Below are 14,826 nucleotides of genomic sequence, written 5' to 3'. Positions count from 1 at the left end.
TTGTGGCTCTGTCAGACTCAAACCTCTGCTTTCTGGGAGGCCTAGGAGAGCCTCAAGGTTGCACTCGTGCATAAACTAGTAGTTAGACAAAACGTGGCACTGACCAAGCAAGCAGACACCTGCCAGTATCCTCAGCTGGAAGTGATGTGCAGTGAGGAGACCTGGAGAGGGAAATGAGAAAGCAACGTGCAAGTTCCCTTTCAGAGGCTGCATGCGTCAACCCCTTTGTGTGGTTATACTCCAAAGGTGTAGATTTATGTGTTTTTTGAGGAGGTCAAGGGGAAAGAGAGAAGGGTTATAGCAGGCTATATTATTGGTAAGGCGTCATGAGGGGTTTATGTCCGCCGTGCCTCTGTAATCTAAGTGCAGTTTGTATGAGGAGGACATCCTTTGCTTTGTCATTGAGGCTTAACTCCAGCAGGAGTAGACAGCGAGTTTGTATTTTTAACTGAACATTAAAACCCAAAGCCCAATAATGGCCAGAGCATTAATAAAAAATATATTTTAGTAAAGCATTTATGATGCTTAGCGCTGGACGCTGTATTAAATAGATGGAACAGGTAACCCTATCAATGGTTTCAACGCTTCAGTCCTTTGGAAGTTCGGGAGGGGTGGAAAATAAATGGTGGTCAAGACCAGGGCCATTTGTGAGGCACTGGGATAGAAATTAAACATGGCCTTTTGCTGAAGTTTTGCCTTGCCACAGGCCAGTGTAATTGCTATGGCAATAAGCAGGCTGCTGCTCTGAAGCTGCATACAGTTTAAATACTAAATTCCTTTGAAATTGGAATCCAGTGTGAATATTAGTGTGGTGTGTCCAAAAACTGAGGAGTTAAATCTAAGTAAATATTTTCTGAAAAGTTAAAGGCTAAAGCAGTCTGCCCTTCTCTGAGAGCAGCTTAAATGTTTTTAAATCCTTGTGCATTCGGGGCATTGACCTACTGCTAGTTTGTTGGACAGACGGTTTAAAGGGGCTATCAAGTCCATCCGCTCTCTGGTCTGTTAAAACCTCTGCCGTAATGCCTGTACCTTGTTGCAGGGGAAATCTGTGCTGTGAGTGGCAGTCCTGATGAAAGTTTGCTAGCAGCAGAAGAAGCCACAGAAGCAACAGAATCCAGTCTAAACCTTCCAATGTCAGATGATGAATTAACTGATGTCTGTCAGTCCGGAGCTTACACAGAGCATGTTTTTACAGACCCTCTGGGAGTGCAGAGCTCTTCAGACAGCACGCAGTCATTTAACAGACGGTATGTGGAGTCAGTAATGTGGAATTCTAATCGAGACTGAAACGTGTAGCACAAGCCATGCTATTTTGGTCTATGTTGCAAATTGTACAAGAACATAACATTGTTCTCTATTAAATGCATCTCCCTTTCCCCAACCTAACTGCAAACATTTTGACAAGTACTGTGTTACTTGGGGAAAGTCTGTGGGTGTTGCAGTTTTTTGATTTCCAGTGCAGCTGTGTAGTGTAGTGGTTTTGTTACTGGACTAGTAATCCAGTGGCCTGAACTAATAATCAGAAGACACAAGTTCAAATCCTGCCACGGCAGCTGGGGAATTTAAATTCAGTTAATTAAATAAAATCTGGAATAAAAAGCTAGTATCAGTAATGACCATGAAACTACCAGATTGTCATTAAAAACCCATCTGGTTCACTAAAGTCCTTTAGGAAAGGAAACCTGCTGTCCTTACCCGGTCTGGCCTATATGTGACTCCAGACCCACAGCAATGTGGTTGATTCTTAAATGGCCTAGTAAGCCACTCAGTTGTCACCACACGGACTGCAGCAGTTCAAGAAGGTGGCTCACCACCACCTTCTCAAGGGCAATTAGGGATGGGCCTTTCCAGCAACACCCACATCCCATGAATGAATTTTTTTTTAAAAAAGCTTTGGGACGCTCCCTTTCAGTGGCTGCACCACAACAGCTTAATGGGGACCTGTCCAGCAATCTCTGATGGTCAAGACCAGGTCTGCGTGTGCGCCATTGGAGCAGAGAGGAAATGTGGCCTTTTTTTTTCCAAGTGGCATGTCATACAGGAAATTATCTTTTTCACTATGAAGTGCGTGCACTTTGCACAAGAAATATACCACTTGTTTTTCCTTTCTCTTAAAGTCTCTCCTGCCCCCCCCAAAAAAAAAGTACTGCTGCTCTGCTTCAGTGAAAGAATCATTCCACTTGGAAATGAACCATGTTCTTTATGCAATAAGTACTGGCACCCAATACAGCTGGTATAAATGAGAGTAATCTCAAGTATCAGGGTTTTAGGTTTTCAATGATGGATCTGTTTGTCAGAATGGAGGGCCTATTTGGTCAGGGATTTATTTAAGTTTGATTCTGTGCTCCATATCTTGGTAATTTTTCACTACAGACTGTATGTTTTTAGAATGATGCCTAGTGGTGCAGTGTATGGAGCTCCAATGCTGGGATACAGCTCTGACCTTGTAATTCCTCATGCAAGGGGCTCCCATTCTTGGGCTTGCTAAATGGCAGCGGAACTGCAGGCACACTCTGGCTTTCATTTGGAGCAAGGTGAAATGACAAGTGACTTGACAGCAACAACTAAAGAAGCCTCAGGAATAAGTAATGTGGCACAGGAAGACTATGGGGAAGGGAGTGATACAAGTGACTCCTTGGTTCTGAGTCTGGTTGCTATCTTTTCCCTCCATCCTGCAGGGAGTCTGACCTGTATAAAGATGGCGTATCTGCACTTCCACTGGATCAAGACCTGATGCGTGAGGAAGCAGAGAAAATGAGTAGCGTTTTGCCGACCATGTGGCTTGGGGCGCAGAGTGGTTGGTGAGTCATGGTCACAAGATGACTGTTGATGCATACATAACACTAGAGGCAGAGGGTGCATTGATGGTTGCTTTCTGGGGAAGGGGATGGAGAGAACCCCAGCACAGTTTGCAGCTTCCTGGGGAAGGTGGGTACCCAAGATATACCCGCTCACCTTGGCTCTTTCAATTAAAGGACCACCGGAGGCACCTATGCCCTATGTGTACTTTACACTGCATCTAACCTGTGTTATACTTAACCTGGAACTGCTAGGGAGTAGCTTGTTCCTCAGTAGTGATGACACTTTAGTGCAAAATTTACCAAAAAATAAGCTTTTTAACAGCAAAATGCCACTTCACGGTGGTTTGATGAATGAAAATTAAACAGGAATATTTGTTTTTAAAGTTTTCTAGAAATAGAAAAGTAGCAGAATTGCAATCATATAGCTAAAGCTACCATTGGCATTCCCTTGTAATACCCTGGCCTCCCCTTTTATTCCAGTGATATGGGAATTCAGCTGCTGTCATTTTCCAAAGCTGGTAATGTGCTTCTTAAAGTGTGTTTGGTATTTTAACATTCTATTATTTCTATTATCGTTTCTGCGCTCGCCTTTTTACTCTGACTGAGAGATGTTTAGAATAGGCTGCCATGGTAGCAGATAGATGCGAATGCATTCATAGAATCATAGAATGGTTACAGCACAAAAGGAGGCCGGGTCTTTGTAAGAGCAATCCAGTTAGTCCCACTCTCCTGCTCTTTCCCCGTAGCCCTGCAAATTTTTACCCTTCAAGTATTTATCCAATTCCTTTTTGAAAGCCACGATTGAATCTGCTTCCACTACACTTTCAGGCAGTGCATTCCAGATCATCATAACTCAAAAAAAAAGTTTCTCCTCATGTCAACTTTGGTTCTTTTGCCAATCACCTTAAGTCTGTGTCCTCTGGCTCTCAACCCTTCCGCCAATGGGAACAGTTTCTCTTTATTTACTTTATCTAAACCCTTCATGATTTTGAACACTTTTATCAAATCTCCTCTCAACCCTCTCTGCTCTAAGAACATCCCCAGCTTCTCCAGTCTATCCACGTAACTGAAGTCCCTCATCCCTGGAACCATTCGAGTAAATCTTTTCTGCACCCTCTCTTAAAAACCTTCACACCCTTCCTAAAGTGTGGTGCATTGTGGCTATTCAAAATACAATTAGCTAGTTAATGTACTAGAAGGATAGGTTTTGATGAACTGAATTGGCCTTTTTCTCATCCCCAACTTGTCTTGTGCTCTCACTTTGTAAATGTGAATTATGAAGAGACAGTGTGCTTTTTGTTTCTTTGCAGTTTGTATGTCCATTCCTCCGTAGCTCAATGGAAGAAATGTCTGCACTCCATTAAACTGAAGGACTCTATTCTTAGTATCGTGTAAGTGTAAACATTTTCGATGTTTTAACAGATATTAATTTAACTGTCTTAACCATTTATCGGGCATGCTGGTTAACACTTCTAACCAGTAAAGATGTCAGATCTTGAGGGCAGCGGTCATTTGTGGATTCCCAAACTGAGATCAGAAATCACAGCAATCTTCAACTCCCCAAATAATCTGCATGATGAATTTCCAGTGTTGGAAGCCTGGCTGATCACCAGTTCTCCCATTTTTTTTTTTTTGTGTGGCTTTGAACTCCAAATGCTGCTTCTGGCTTTCTAAAAACTTGTGCTCACTTTCGCTCCTCAAGTAATTCCAGAGCTGGATTTTCTACTCACTGACTAGTGTATTGTGTTTTTTGCAGATAATAGCTAATGTGCACATACTGAGAATGAAAACTAAGAATTTTGTTCACCAATTTCTACCAACCATTTGATCTTTGTCCCACATTCCCCGCCTCCCAATTTTTACCTGTTTATGAAAGGTCAAAAATCCCAAAATGTCTTGGGACTTTTTACAAAAACACACAGCTCTAATTATAGTCAGTAAGCATGAAAAATTAATCTTCCAGTAATCCAAATTTCTTAAGTAGTTTAATGTGATCAAGAGATTAAAAGTATTCACCTATGCCCTGAATTTCTGATTTTGATGTGTACACGTAATCAGAAAAGTTGGCAGGTCTGGATAATTTGTTCAGTGAGTGGTTTCCACAAGTGAGCGCACCAAGATTATGGAGTTTTTATTTTTTTTTCTGCAAATAATAAAGAAGTCAATACCAACAAGGAAACCAGTGACAACAACATTTTGCTACCCAATTCCCTTTAAATTGGGAAGTGTACTGATGTTGGTTTGAAATCAGATCAGGATAAATCAGATCAGAGAGATGAATGCGTGGCTCAAAGATTGGTGTGGGAGAAGTGGGTTTCGATTCATGGGGCACTGGCACCAGTACTGAGGAAAGAGGGAGCTGATCTGTTGGGACAGGCTTCACCTGAACTATGCTGGGACCAGTGTTCTGGCAAACCGAATAACTGGGACAGTAGAGAAGGCTTTAAACTAAATAGAGGGGGGGAGGGCTCAGGTGGGGCGAAGTTTAGATTGATAGAGAAAAGACAAGGAAGAAGTACAGCAAAGTGATGGGGGTAATCTTAAACAGAGTGTGTCGGGAAGGGACAGAGCATACTAATATAAGAGTGCACTAGCAAATGGGGCCGGGGTAGGAAAGAATGGTAAAAAGACAAAATTAAAGGTTCTTTATCTGAATGCGTGCAGCATTCGTAATAAGATAGATGAATTGATGGCACAAATAGAAACAAATGGGTATGATCTCGTGGCCATTACAGAGACGTGGTTGCAAGGTGACCAAGGTTGGGAGCTAAATATTCAGGGTTATTTAACATTTCGGAAGGATAGGAAAAAAGGTAAAGGTGGTGGGGTAGCTCTGTTAATAAAGGATGAAATTGGTATAATAGTGAGAAATGATCTTGGCTCAGAAGATCAAGATGTCGAATAAATTTGGGTGGAGGTAAGAAATAGCAAGGGAAAGAAATCACTGGTGGGAGTAGTATATAGGCCCCCTAACAATAGCTACACTGTCGGGCAAAATATAAATCAGGGAATAAGGGGGTGGCTTGTAAAAAAGGTAATGCAATAATCATAGGCGATTTTAACTTTCACATAGATTGGACAAATCAAATTGGCAAAAATAGCCCTGAGGAGGAGTTCATAGAGTGTATTAGGGACTGTTTCTTAGACCAATACGTCGGGGAACCAACCAGGGAACAGGCCATTTTGGATCTGGTAATGGGTAACGAAACAGGATTCATTAATGATCTCAAAGTAAAGGATCCCTTGGGAAGCAGTGATCATAACATAGAATTTCACATCCAGTTTGAGAGCGAGGATCTTGGGTCTGAAACTACTGTATTAAACTTAAATAAGGGCAATTATAAAGAAATGAGGGCGGAATTGGCGAAAGTGGACTGGGTAAACAGATTAGATGGTATGATGGTGGATAAGCAGTGGCAAACATTTAAAGATATTTTATGACTCGCAACAAAAATATATCTGTGAGGAGGAAAGACTCCACAAAAAGGGTGAACCAACCATGGCTAACTAAGGAAGTCAAGGATGGTATCAGGTTAAAAGAAAAAGCATACAACATGGCAAAGATTACTGGTAAGCCCAAAGATTGGGAAAACTTTAAAAACCAGCAAAGAATGACAAAAAGAATAATAAAGAGGGAGAAAATAAATTATGAGAGTAAACTAGCAAGAAATATAAAAACTGACAGTAAAAGCTTCTACAAGTATATAAAAAGGAAGAGGGTAGCTAAAGTAAACATTGGTCCCTTAGAGGATGAGACTGGGGAAGTAATAATGGAAAACAAGGAAATGGCAGAGGAATTGAACAGATATTTTGTATCTGTCTTCACAGTAGGAGACACTAATATATCAATAATAGTAGAAAATCAAGGGGCAAAGGGGAGGGAGGAACTAAAAACAATCACTATCACGAGAGAAAAAGTACTAGGTAAACTAATGGGTCTGAAGGCTGACAAGTCCCCTGGACCTGATGGCTTGCATCCGAGGGTCTGAAAGGGAGTGGCTATAGAGATAGTGGATGCATTGGTTGTAATCTTCCAGAATTCACTAGATTCTGGAAAGGTCCCTGCGGATTGGAAATCCGCAAATGTAACAACCCCTATTCAAGAAGGGAGTGAGACAGAAAGCAGGTAACTATAGACCAGTTAGCCTAACATCTGTCATTGGGAAAATGCTAGAATCCATTATTAAGGAAGTAGTAGCAGGACATTTGGAGACTCAAAATACAATCAAGGAGAGTCAACATGGTTTTATGAAGGGGAAATCATGTCTGACATTTATTAGAGTTCTTTGAGGAAGTAACGGGCAGAGTGGATAAAGGGGAACCAATGGATGCAGTATATTTGGATTTCCAAAAGGCATTCGATAAGATGCCACTTAAAAGATTACTGCACAAGATAAGAGCTCATGGTGTTGGGGGTAATATACTGGCACGGATAGAGGATTGGCTAACTAACAGAAAACAAAGAGTCGGGATAAAAGGATCATTTTCAAAATGGCAATCTGTAACTAGTGGGGTGCCGCAGGGATCAGTGCTGGGGCCTCAACTATTTACAATATATATCAATGACTTGGATGAAGGAACAGAGTGTCTTGTGGCCAAATTTGCTGATGATACAAAGATAGGTGGAAAAGCAAGTTGCGATGAGGACACAAAGGGCTCGATTTTCGGGTCGGGTTTCCAGCGGGGGGGGGCCCCGAAAATCCCGATATCCGGTCACGTGACTGGATCGCGCCGAAATCCCAGCCACTTCCGGGCACCGCGCTGACGTGCGGGGCTGCGCGCGCAAGCCCCGCTGGTGGGAATCCCGCAGGCAATTAAAGCCAGCGGGGTTCGACTTGAGTGTACTTACCTTGCTTGTTGAGGTCATTTAATGAGCTGAAGCAGCTGTCAAAAGAGGAAGTGTGGGATTTTAGGTTCAAGGCAGTGAGTTTCACACACTGGGGGAAACAGTCTCTCTCCAACCAGGCGTGTTGCAGCCAGCAGCCTGTGGCAGGTGCCAAGGTGCACTCCACGGGGGAGAGCCCTCACCCACGCAGGAGGCCACTGCGTCACATAGGGCAACCCCTGCCCTCCACCACCCCCCGCCAAGCCAGAGGACAGACCGACACGAAACCGCAGCCCCAGTCCGAGGAACCACCCACCGACCCTGCACAACCCCTCAGACCAACACCTGCCAGATGGGTGGTGCGTGGACACCCTCGGAGGACGAACAGCATGACCAGCCTCGCAGTCCACGCCGTCCGCCGCAGAGACGTGGAGCCCCCCAACACGGTGTTGTTGCACGCCCACCTGCACAGCAGGAGGGAGGGCTACCGCAGGGAGAGACGCATCGCAGAGGGCACTACCCTCGCCACAGGGTCCACAGACCGAGGCGCAGCTCCCCGGACCTCTCCGAGCAGCAGTGCACAGGGAGGCGCAGATTCGCTCGACATATAGTCGTGGAGATCTGCAGGCTCTTTCATGCCGAGCTGCTCCTGGCTGGCCCCAGCACCAACTGCTTACCTGTCGCTGTCAAAGTCACCACTGCCCTCCACAACTTCTCCTCCGCATCCTTCCAGGGTGCAGCCGGCTACACCGCCGATGTCTCTCAGTCGTCTGCGCGGAAGAGCCCTGCAAATACACCTGCACCTACTCTGCAGTAACACGATGGGTGGCATCAGTGGTGGGTCCTCATAGTGATACCCAGGAGCGGGCATTATTGGACACAACGGACAGGATTCGCGGAGACATGGCAGTGGTGGTGTCAATATAATGTGTGCTGTTTGTTGCTCTGAAATTCAATATAGGTAACACCCAGGACAAACCCTCAGACACCCTTGTGCACTCCCTTCACGCTCACGACACGTTTGCCTTACGCTGCCTACTGCACATATGTGATGCATGCCCTGTGGCTGCAGCACAGGTGGTGGCAGGTTGAGTGAGGCTGGCCGTGAGGGAGATGCACGAGAGGGTGAGTATGGGATGGAGCAATGAGATTGTATGAGGATTGGGTTGCGTGTTAGTGGCAGGATGAGTACTGGCGAGGTGAGTAGGTGGAGGTAAGATGAGGATGGGGTTTGAGTGGGTATGAAGGGTGATGTGACAGAGTAGTGTTGGCGGTGCCGAAGGAGATGTGGGGTGGGGGCAGTGTTGTGGCAGACTGAGTGTAGGGGAAAGACTTTGTGTTCTCACTGTGGCTGACCTACTGCGGTCATTGCAGCGCCTCCTGCACTGTATGCAAGTGGGCGATATGTTGGTGGCGCAGGTGACCCCCTCTGCCACCTCGAGCCAGGCCTTCTTGGTGGCAGAGGCAGGCCGCTTCCTCCCGCCCGCCGGGGGGAAGATCTGTGTCCTCCCCCTCCTCCTCACCCCATCTGATGATACCTGGGGTGAGGCATCATTAAACTGGGAGCAGCCTTCCCCCTGGGCTGCTCCATGCTGCAATTTGTTCCATTGGTTGCAGCATCTGTCAGTGGAGGACTACCCCTTTAACTAGAGAGCCTCCAGCTGACTGATCGTACTGCGCATGCGCAGCCCGCCCGACGCGCAGACCAGCAGTGTGGACCCCGGAGGAGCAGGTAATTGATTCCTATTAGTGTGTTGCCTGTTACGATCGCGCGGGCAACCCACTAATTTCACCGGGCGTGTTGACCACGCTCCCGGAGGACCACCCGCTGGGAACCCGCAGGCCTGCTAAATTCGAGCCCAAAGTGTCTGCAAAGGGATATTGACACGTTAAGCAAATGGGCAAAAATTTGGCAGATGGAATATCATGTGGGAAAATGTGAAGTCATCCACTTTGGGAGGAAAAATAAAAAAGCAAAATATTATTTGAATGGAGAAATACTACAAAATGCTGCGGTACAGAGGGATCTGGGTGTCCTCGTATATGAAACACAAAAAGTCAACAAACAAGTGCAGCAGGTAATCTGGAAGGGGCAAACATAATATTGGCCTTTATTTCTAGGGGGATGGAGTATAAAAGCAGGGAAGTCATGCTGCAACTGTACAGGGTGCTGGTGAGACCACACCTGGAGTACTGCGTACAGTTCTGGTGCCCTTATTTAAGGAAGGACATACTTGCATTGGAGGCAGTTCAGAGAAGGTTCACTAGGTTGATTCCGGGTATGAAAGGGTTGTCTTATGAGGAAAGATTGAACAGGTTGGGTCTATACTCATTGGAGTTTAGAAGAATGAGAGGAGATCTTATTGAAACATACAAGATTCTGAGGGGACTCGATAGGGTAGATGCTGCGAGGATGTTACCCCTCATGGGGGAATCTAAAACTAGGGGGCATAGTCTCAGAATAAGGGGTCGCTCGTTTAAGACGGAAATGAGGAGGAATTTCTTCTCCCAGAGGGTTGTGAATCTTTAGAATTCGTTACCTGAAAAAGCTGTCGAGGCTGAGTCATTGAATACATTCAAGGCTGAGTTGGACAAATTTTTGATCAGCAAGGGAGTCAAAGGATATGGGGAAAAGGCGGGAAAGTGGAGTTGAGGTAAAAATCAGATCAGCCATGATCTCATTAAATGGCGGAGCAGGCTCAAGGGGCCGAATGGCCTGCTCCTATCTCTTATGGTCTTTATGGAAAAGTGCAAGTGTGGCTTCACCTGTCAACAGCTGAGCCCCAGGGCCCCACCTACCTGGGTTCAACTCCTGGTCTGTGCTTGGTTACCTGTACTCCATGGGGGCACAGTTAGTTGCACTCTGCAAAAGACAAGTCTAATCTGTTCCATTGCCCCCACTGCCCCCTGCAAAGTTCCTCATAGTCTTGTGAAGGCTGCTGCCCAGTGGGTATTACATCTTTACCCTCCCATTTGCATGCATGGTGCACTGTGCCAACAATAGGCAACATCCTGACTTTTGGAGCTAGGGGGAAGTTACATCATACAGGAGAATCATTGGTGGAGGGGAAATCTTTGAAAATGATCCTCATACGTTATTAATAGACCTTACAGTTACTTATACTTTGTTTCTCTTTTGTCAGACATGTAAAAGGAAGAGTATTAGTGGCATTAGCTGATGGAACCTTAGCTATCTTTCATAGAGGAGTAGGTAAGTCCCTATGCTATTCTGCATTTCTCTGTACTGAATGAGAAAGTATTAGTACTAAGCCATACAGTCCGGGGTTGAAGATTTCCCCTCTCCATTAGGTATAGTGAAATTTTAAATGCATTTATAGAGAATGGGTTTACGATTTCACTACACCTAGCACACAAAGGAAAAGGTTTCCTGAGAAGTTCAGGATTGGACCCAATTCTGTGCTGTTAGCTGATCTCAGCTGGGGCAGCAGTGCTACCACTGTCGGAGATGTGCAATTACAACGTGACAAGTTTACATGGGCAGTTTCCATTATAAATGTAGGCATAAGAATTTATAATGGAAATATAAAAATATGAACAGAATGTATGACTTTGGAATGTGGACTGAATTGTGACTGCATGCCTTAGCCTAATTATCCCTCGCCACCATCCTCAGTTCACCTGAAGACTACACTTGGTCTTGAGTCTCTGTGCAATGCTTCCACTGGCAGGAGGACATAGGAACAGGAGTAGGCCGTTCAGCCTCTCGAGCCTGTTCCACCATTCAATTAAATCATGGATGATTCTAACTATAGCGTGACAAGTTTACATAGCCAGTTTCCATTATAAACATGGACACACAATTTCTTAATGGAAACAGGCAGATGCAAGATTTTTAATATAATATACGTAACACAAAAGACAGTCATTGAACACGGAGATCAGTGGTTGTTTGCTCACTAAACTGTCAAGGTACATGAGGCACCACTCTTGGAAAAGGAAGAATGAAATTGGAAGCAATTAATTAGATGGGTTATTTTTCCACGAGGACAAGGCTATTGTGTGTTATCACGGGTTAATGCTTTAATATCCTAGTAGTTTATATTAATGATCCAGTTTGAATCCTGGAATTAGTACAGTTAATTTCCCTATATCAATATTAAAAATATGCTTATATTTAAAAGTTTTCACATTGACCCTGCATTTCTGTAGCAGTAACTTCCAGAAAACTTTCTAAAGGTTAATGTGTATTCCATCCTCTTTGAGATGTGTTCCTGTGTGTGATGACCAGGGCTGTTAGGACTGCCCCATAGTGTTAAAGGTGACCTGAGCCAAGATAAAGCCACGGTCACAGTGTTATAACTATAGGAGCTTTTACATTGCATGCCAGTTTCACAGAGGCAGTGCTGTACTGGCCTCCCGTCACTGCTATCCCCAGTTTACGTTTCCCTCCGCTCCTGTTCTCCATCAGGCAGCAGGAGGAAGAGCCAGCATCCCCGGAGGCCGCTCTTGAGGCCCGGGAGAAAGATCTGTGTCCACTGCTGCTGGAACACAGTCTGGCATTCATTTCTAACCGCAGGTAATGGCTTGTTTGCCACTAGCTGCATTTTTAAATATAAGAACAATCAAAGCTTAATAATGCGGTTAGGGTGTTAATAGAGATTGGACTGTTAAAACAGCGAGTGGGATAACAGCTGTACGATACAGGTGAGGCTGTATCATGGACGGTTTCTTTACATGACACTGTAAATGGATAGTTGTATTTTTGTATAGCCTGTTTGTTTATTCCTTAGATGGCCAGTGGGACCTGACTAACTATCACCTTCTGGACTTTGGGCGGCCTCATCACTCCATTCGCTGTATGACTGTTGTGCACGATAAAGTATGGTGTGGTTACAAGAATAAAATCTACGTGATACAACCAAAGGCCATGAAAATCGAGGTAACGGCCCGCAAGGCTCTAAAATAAACCTGCTAAAACAGATTGAATTATGTTGCTCTTAAAATGCTAAACAAAATGTGCTATCTTTTCAACTTTTCTTGGGCTCAAATTGCAGGTCCCCTGAAGCAAAAAAAAATTGAACTATGGCAAAAGAGATAGAAAGTCATCCATCAAGACACTAATCTGCATCTCTTTCCACATACGCAGCCCTTTATTCCCAATCACGGCCCTTTATTCCCAATCGCGGCCCTTTATTCCCAGTGTGCTTAGCTTCTCTGGTTCATTAATGGTCTCTTACTTCAAGCTTGTCCACGACAGCCCGCCAGTGAAGAAGACCTGATGGTAAGGTAGCGAAATGCTCATGGATCAGGGGTTTGGCCTGGTATCTCCAGAAACTGCCAACAAAAATAAGTAGTTCAATGAATTGACATTTGGTCAGGTGCTTTTTAAGGGTCTGGTTACAATAAGGCTGCATTCAGCCTGCCATACAGGCCAGCAATGCAATTATAGCACACAGGCCTGAGCAGACTGTCTCCAGCATCAGGCCAGGTCCCAGGCAGACTACCAAAGGTGGGTTTGTGACGTTAAAGCAACTGCATATGGCTAGATCTCATGCATGCAGTTCCACATTGTCACAAAATCCACCCCTCGGTATAAAGTTAGCACATTAAGTATAGTGGAAATGGGTACATGCTATAATTTTATTGGAAGTAGTTCAGTACTATAGCAAGGGTATAAATGATAGAGGAGAAGTCTTGGAGTTTTATTTTAAACTACTTGTATCTAGAGCCTCCTGACTGATGCTCTGTGGCCCTGTGCAGTGGATGGGGTTTATTCATGTGTATAGGTAATTGCTCATCCTGCACTCTGGGTGACTGTGTTCTGGAAGTAGATAGCTAAGCTAGCTGCTTCAGCCTAGCAATTCACCTTGTTGCAGAACACTCTATGCTCAATCAGCTAGGATGTTGGGTTTGAATCATGTGAGAAGTTACCCTTCCCTGATTTATCTGTGTTGCCTCCTTCTCTTCCCTCCTTCCTCTTCATCCATCCCATCCCAAAACAAAAGTCACTGAGACTGGTGAAATTTCACCCTCTGTTGGAAAGCCCTAGAGCATGATGATTGACCAAGAGGATGATTTTGTCAGCTCAGTAGTCCTGTCCTGCCCTATTTTAACCAACAGCCTTCTATGAAAAGAAAGAAATACAAGAACAGTACATCATACAATTGGGAAAATCTTGCTGCATGTGTTTTTCCGGTTGGATTTGCAAAGGGAAGGATTGAGGACCAGTTTTGATGATTTTGTCGAAGTGTACACGGTCAAGTGTATGATGATGATAGCAAGCTGTGGCTGCTCCATTGCCCAGTAAATGCAGTGTTAATGTTCTCGGTAGGAATTCTCACTGTTCTGAACGTTGCTGCACTCCAGCAAAATCATCTTCTCTTTGTGCTTCCCCAGAAATCATTTGATGCCCACCCACGGAAGGAAAGCCAGGTGAGACAGTTGGCTTGGGTGGGAGATGGGGTGTGGGTTTCCATCCGTCTAGACTCTACCCTTCGCCTTTACCATGTACATACCTACCAGCACCTACAAGATGTAGACATTGAGCCGTATGTCAGCAAAATGTTAGGTGGGTGATCACTATGGTTATTCCATGTTTTATATCTTGTAAATAGGACTTGGTGTCATCCTGTTTGACAAACTTTAACTGAACTGTAAATACATTTTCAAGTTTAATTAAAAGCACCTTTTCAGTTTCCTGCTCCTCTCCTCAAAACAACAGATGTTGAAGGTTGCGAGGAGATTTGATAGAGGTATTCAAAATCATGAAGGATTTAGACAGAGTGGATAGAGAGAAACTGTCCCCATTGGCGGAAGGGTCAAGAACCAGAGGACGTAGATTTAAGGTGATTGGCAAAAGAACCAAAGGTGATATGAGGAAAAACTTTTTTACACAGCGAGTGGTTAGGATCTGAAATGCACTGCCCGAGGGGGTGGTGGAGGCAGATTCAATCATGACTTTCGAAAGGGAACTGGTTAAGTACTTGAAAGGAAAAAAATTGCAGGGCTACGGGGATAGGGCGGGGGAGTGGGACGAGCTGGATTGCTCTTGCAAAGAGCTGGTGCAGACTCGATGGGCCGAATGGCCTCCTTCTGTGCTGTAAGATTTCTATGATTCTATGATATTCCTTGACTGAGGGTCAGTCAACTCACTCTTTTGTTTTCAGTGTATAGATCATTTGGGAATAGGAAGCACGATATTAAACTCTGCTGATGACGCAAAAGTAGAGATTTTGGCAA

At 44.6% G+C, this 14,826-nt stretch overlaps 1 protein-coding gene across 4 annotated transcripts in view; it reads left to right on the top strand.

Annotated features, from left to right (window-relative positions):
* LOC137341002 (C-Jun-amino-terminal kinase-interacting protein 4-like) overlaps positions 1 to 14,826 on the top strand; it is a 216,932-nt gene that overhangs the window by 191,939 nt on the left and 10,167 nt on the right. For all 4 annotated transcript variants that reach the window (XM_068003814.1, XM_068003815.1, XM_068003813.1 and 1 more), the window contains 6 exons: positions 1,040 to 1,247; positions 2,679 to 2,801; positions 4,112 to 4,192; positions 10,770 to 10,837; positions 12,378 to 12,526; positions 13,984 to 14,155. In XM_068003814.1, coding sequence (XP_067859915.1) covers positions 1,040 to 1,247; positions 2,679 to 2,801; positions 4,112 to 4,192; positions 10,770 to 10,837; positions 12,378 to 12,526; positions 13,984 to 14,155 — 801 coding nt within the window. The remainder of the gene's footprint in view (positions 1 to 1,039; positions 1,248 to 2,678; positions 2,802 to 4,111; positions 4,193 to 10,769; positions 10,838 to 12,377; positions 12,527 to 13,983; positions 14,156 to 14,826) is intronic.

The sequence above is a fragment of the Heptranchias perlo genome, chromosome 23, assembly GCF_035084215.1.
Source record: "Heptranchias perlo isolate sHepPer1 chromosome 23, sHepPer1.hap1, whole genome shotgun sequence".
In the NCBI taxonomy this organism is placed as follows: domain Eukaryota; kingdom Metazoa; phylum Chordata; class Chondrichthyes; order Hexanchiformes; family Hexanchidae; genus Heptranchias; species Heptranchias perlo.
This window is presented reverse-complemented; position numbering and strand designations above follow the sequence as displayed.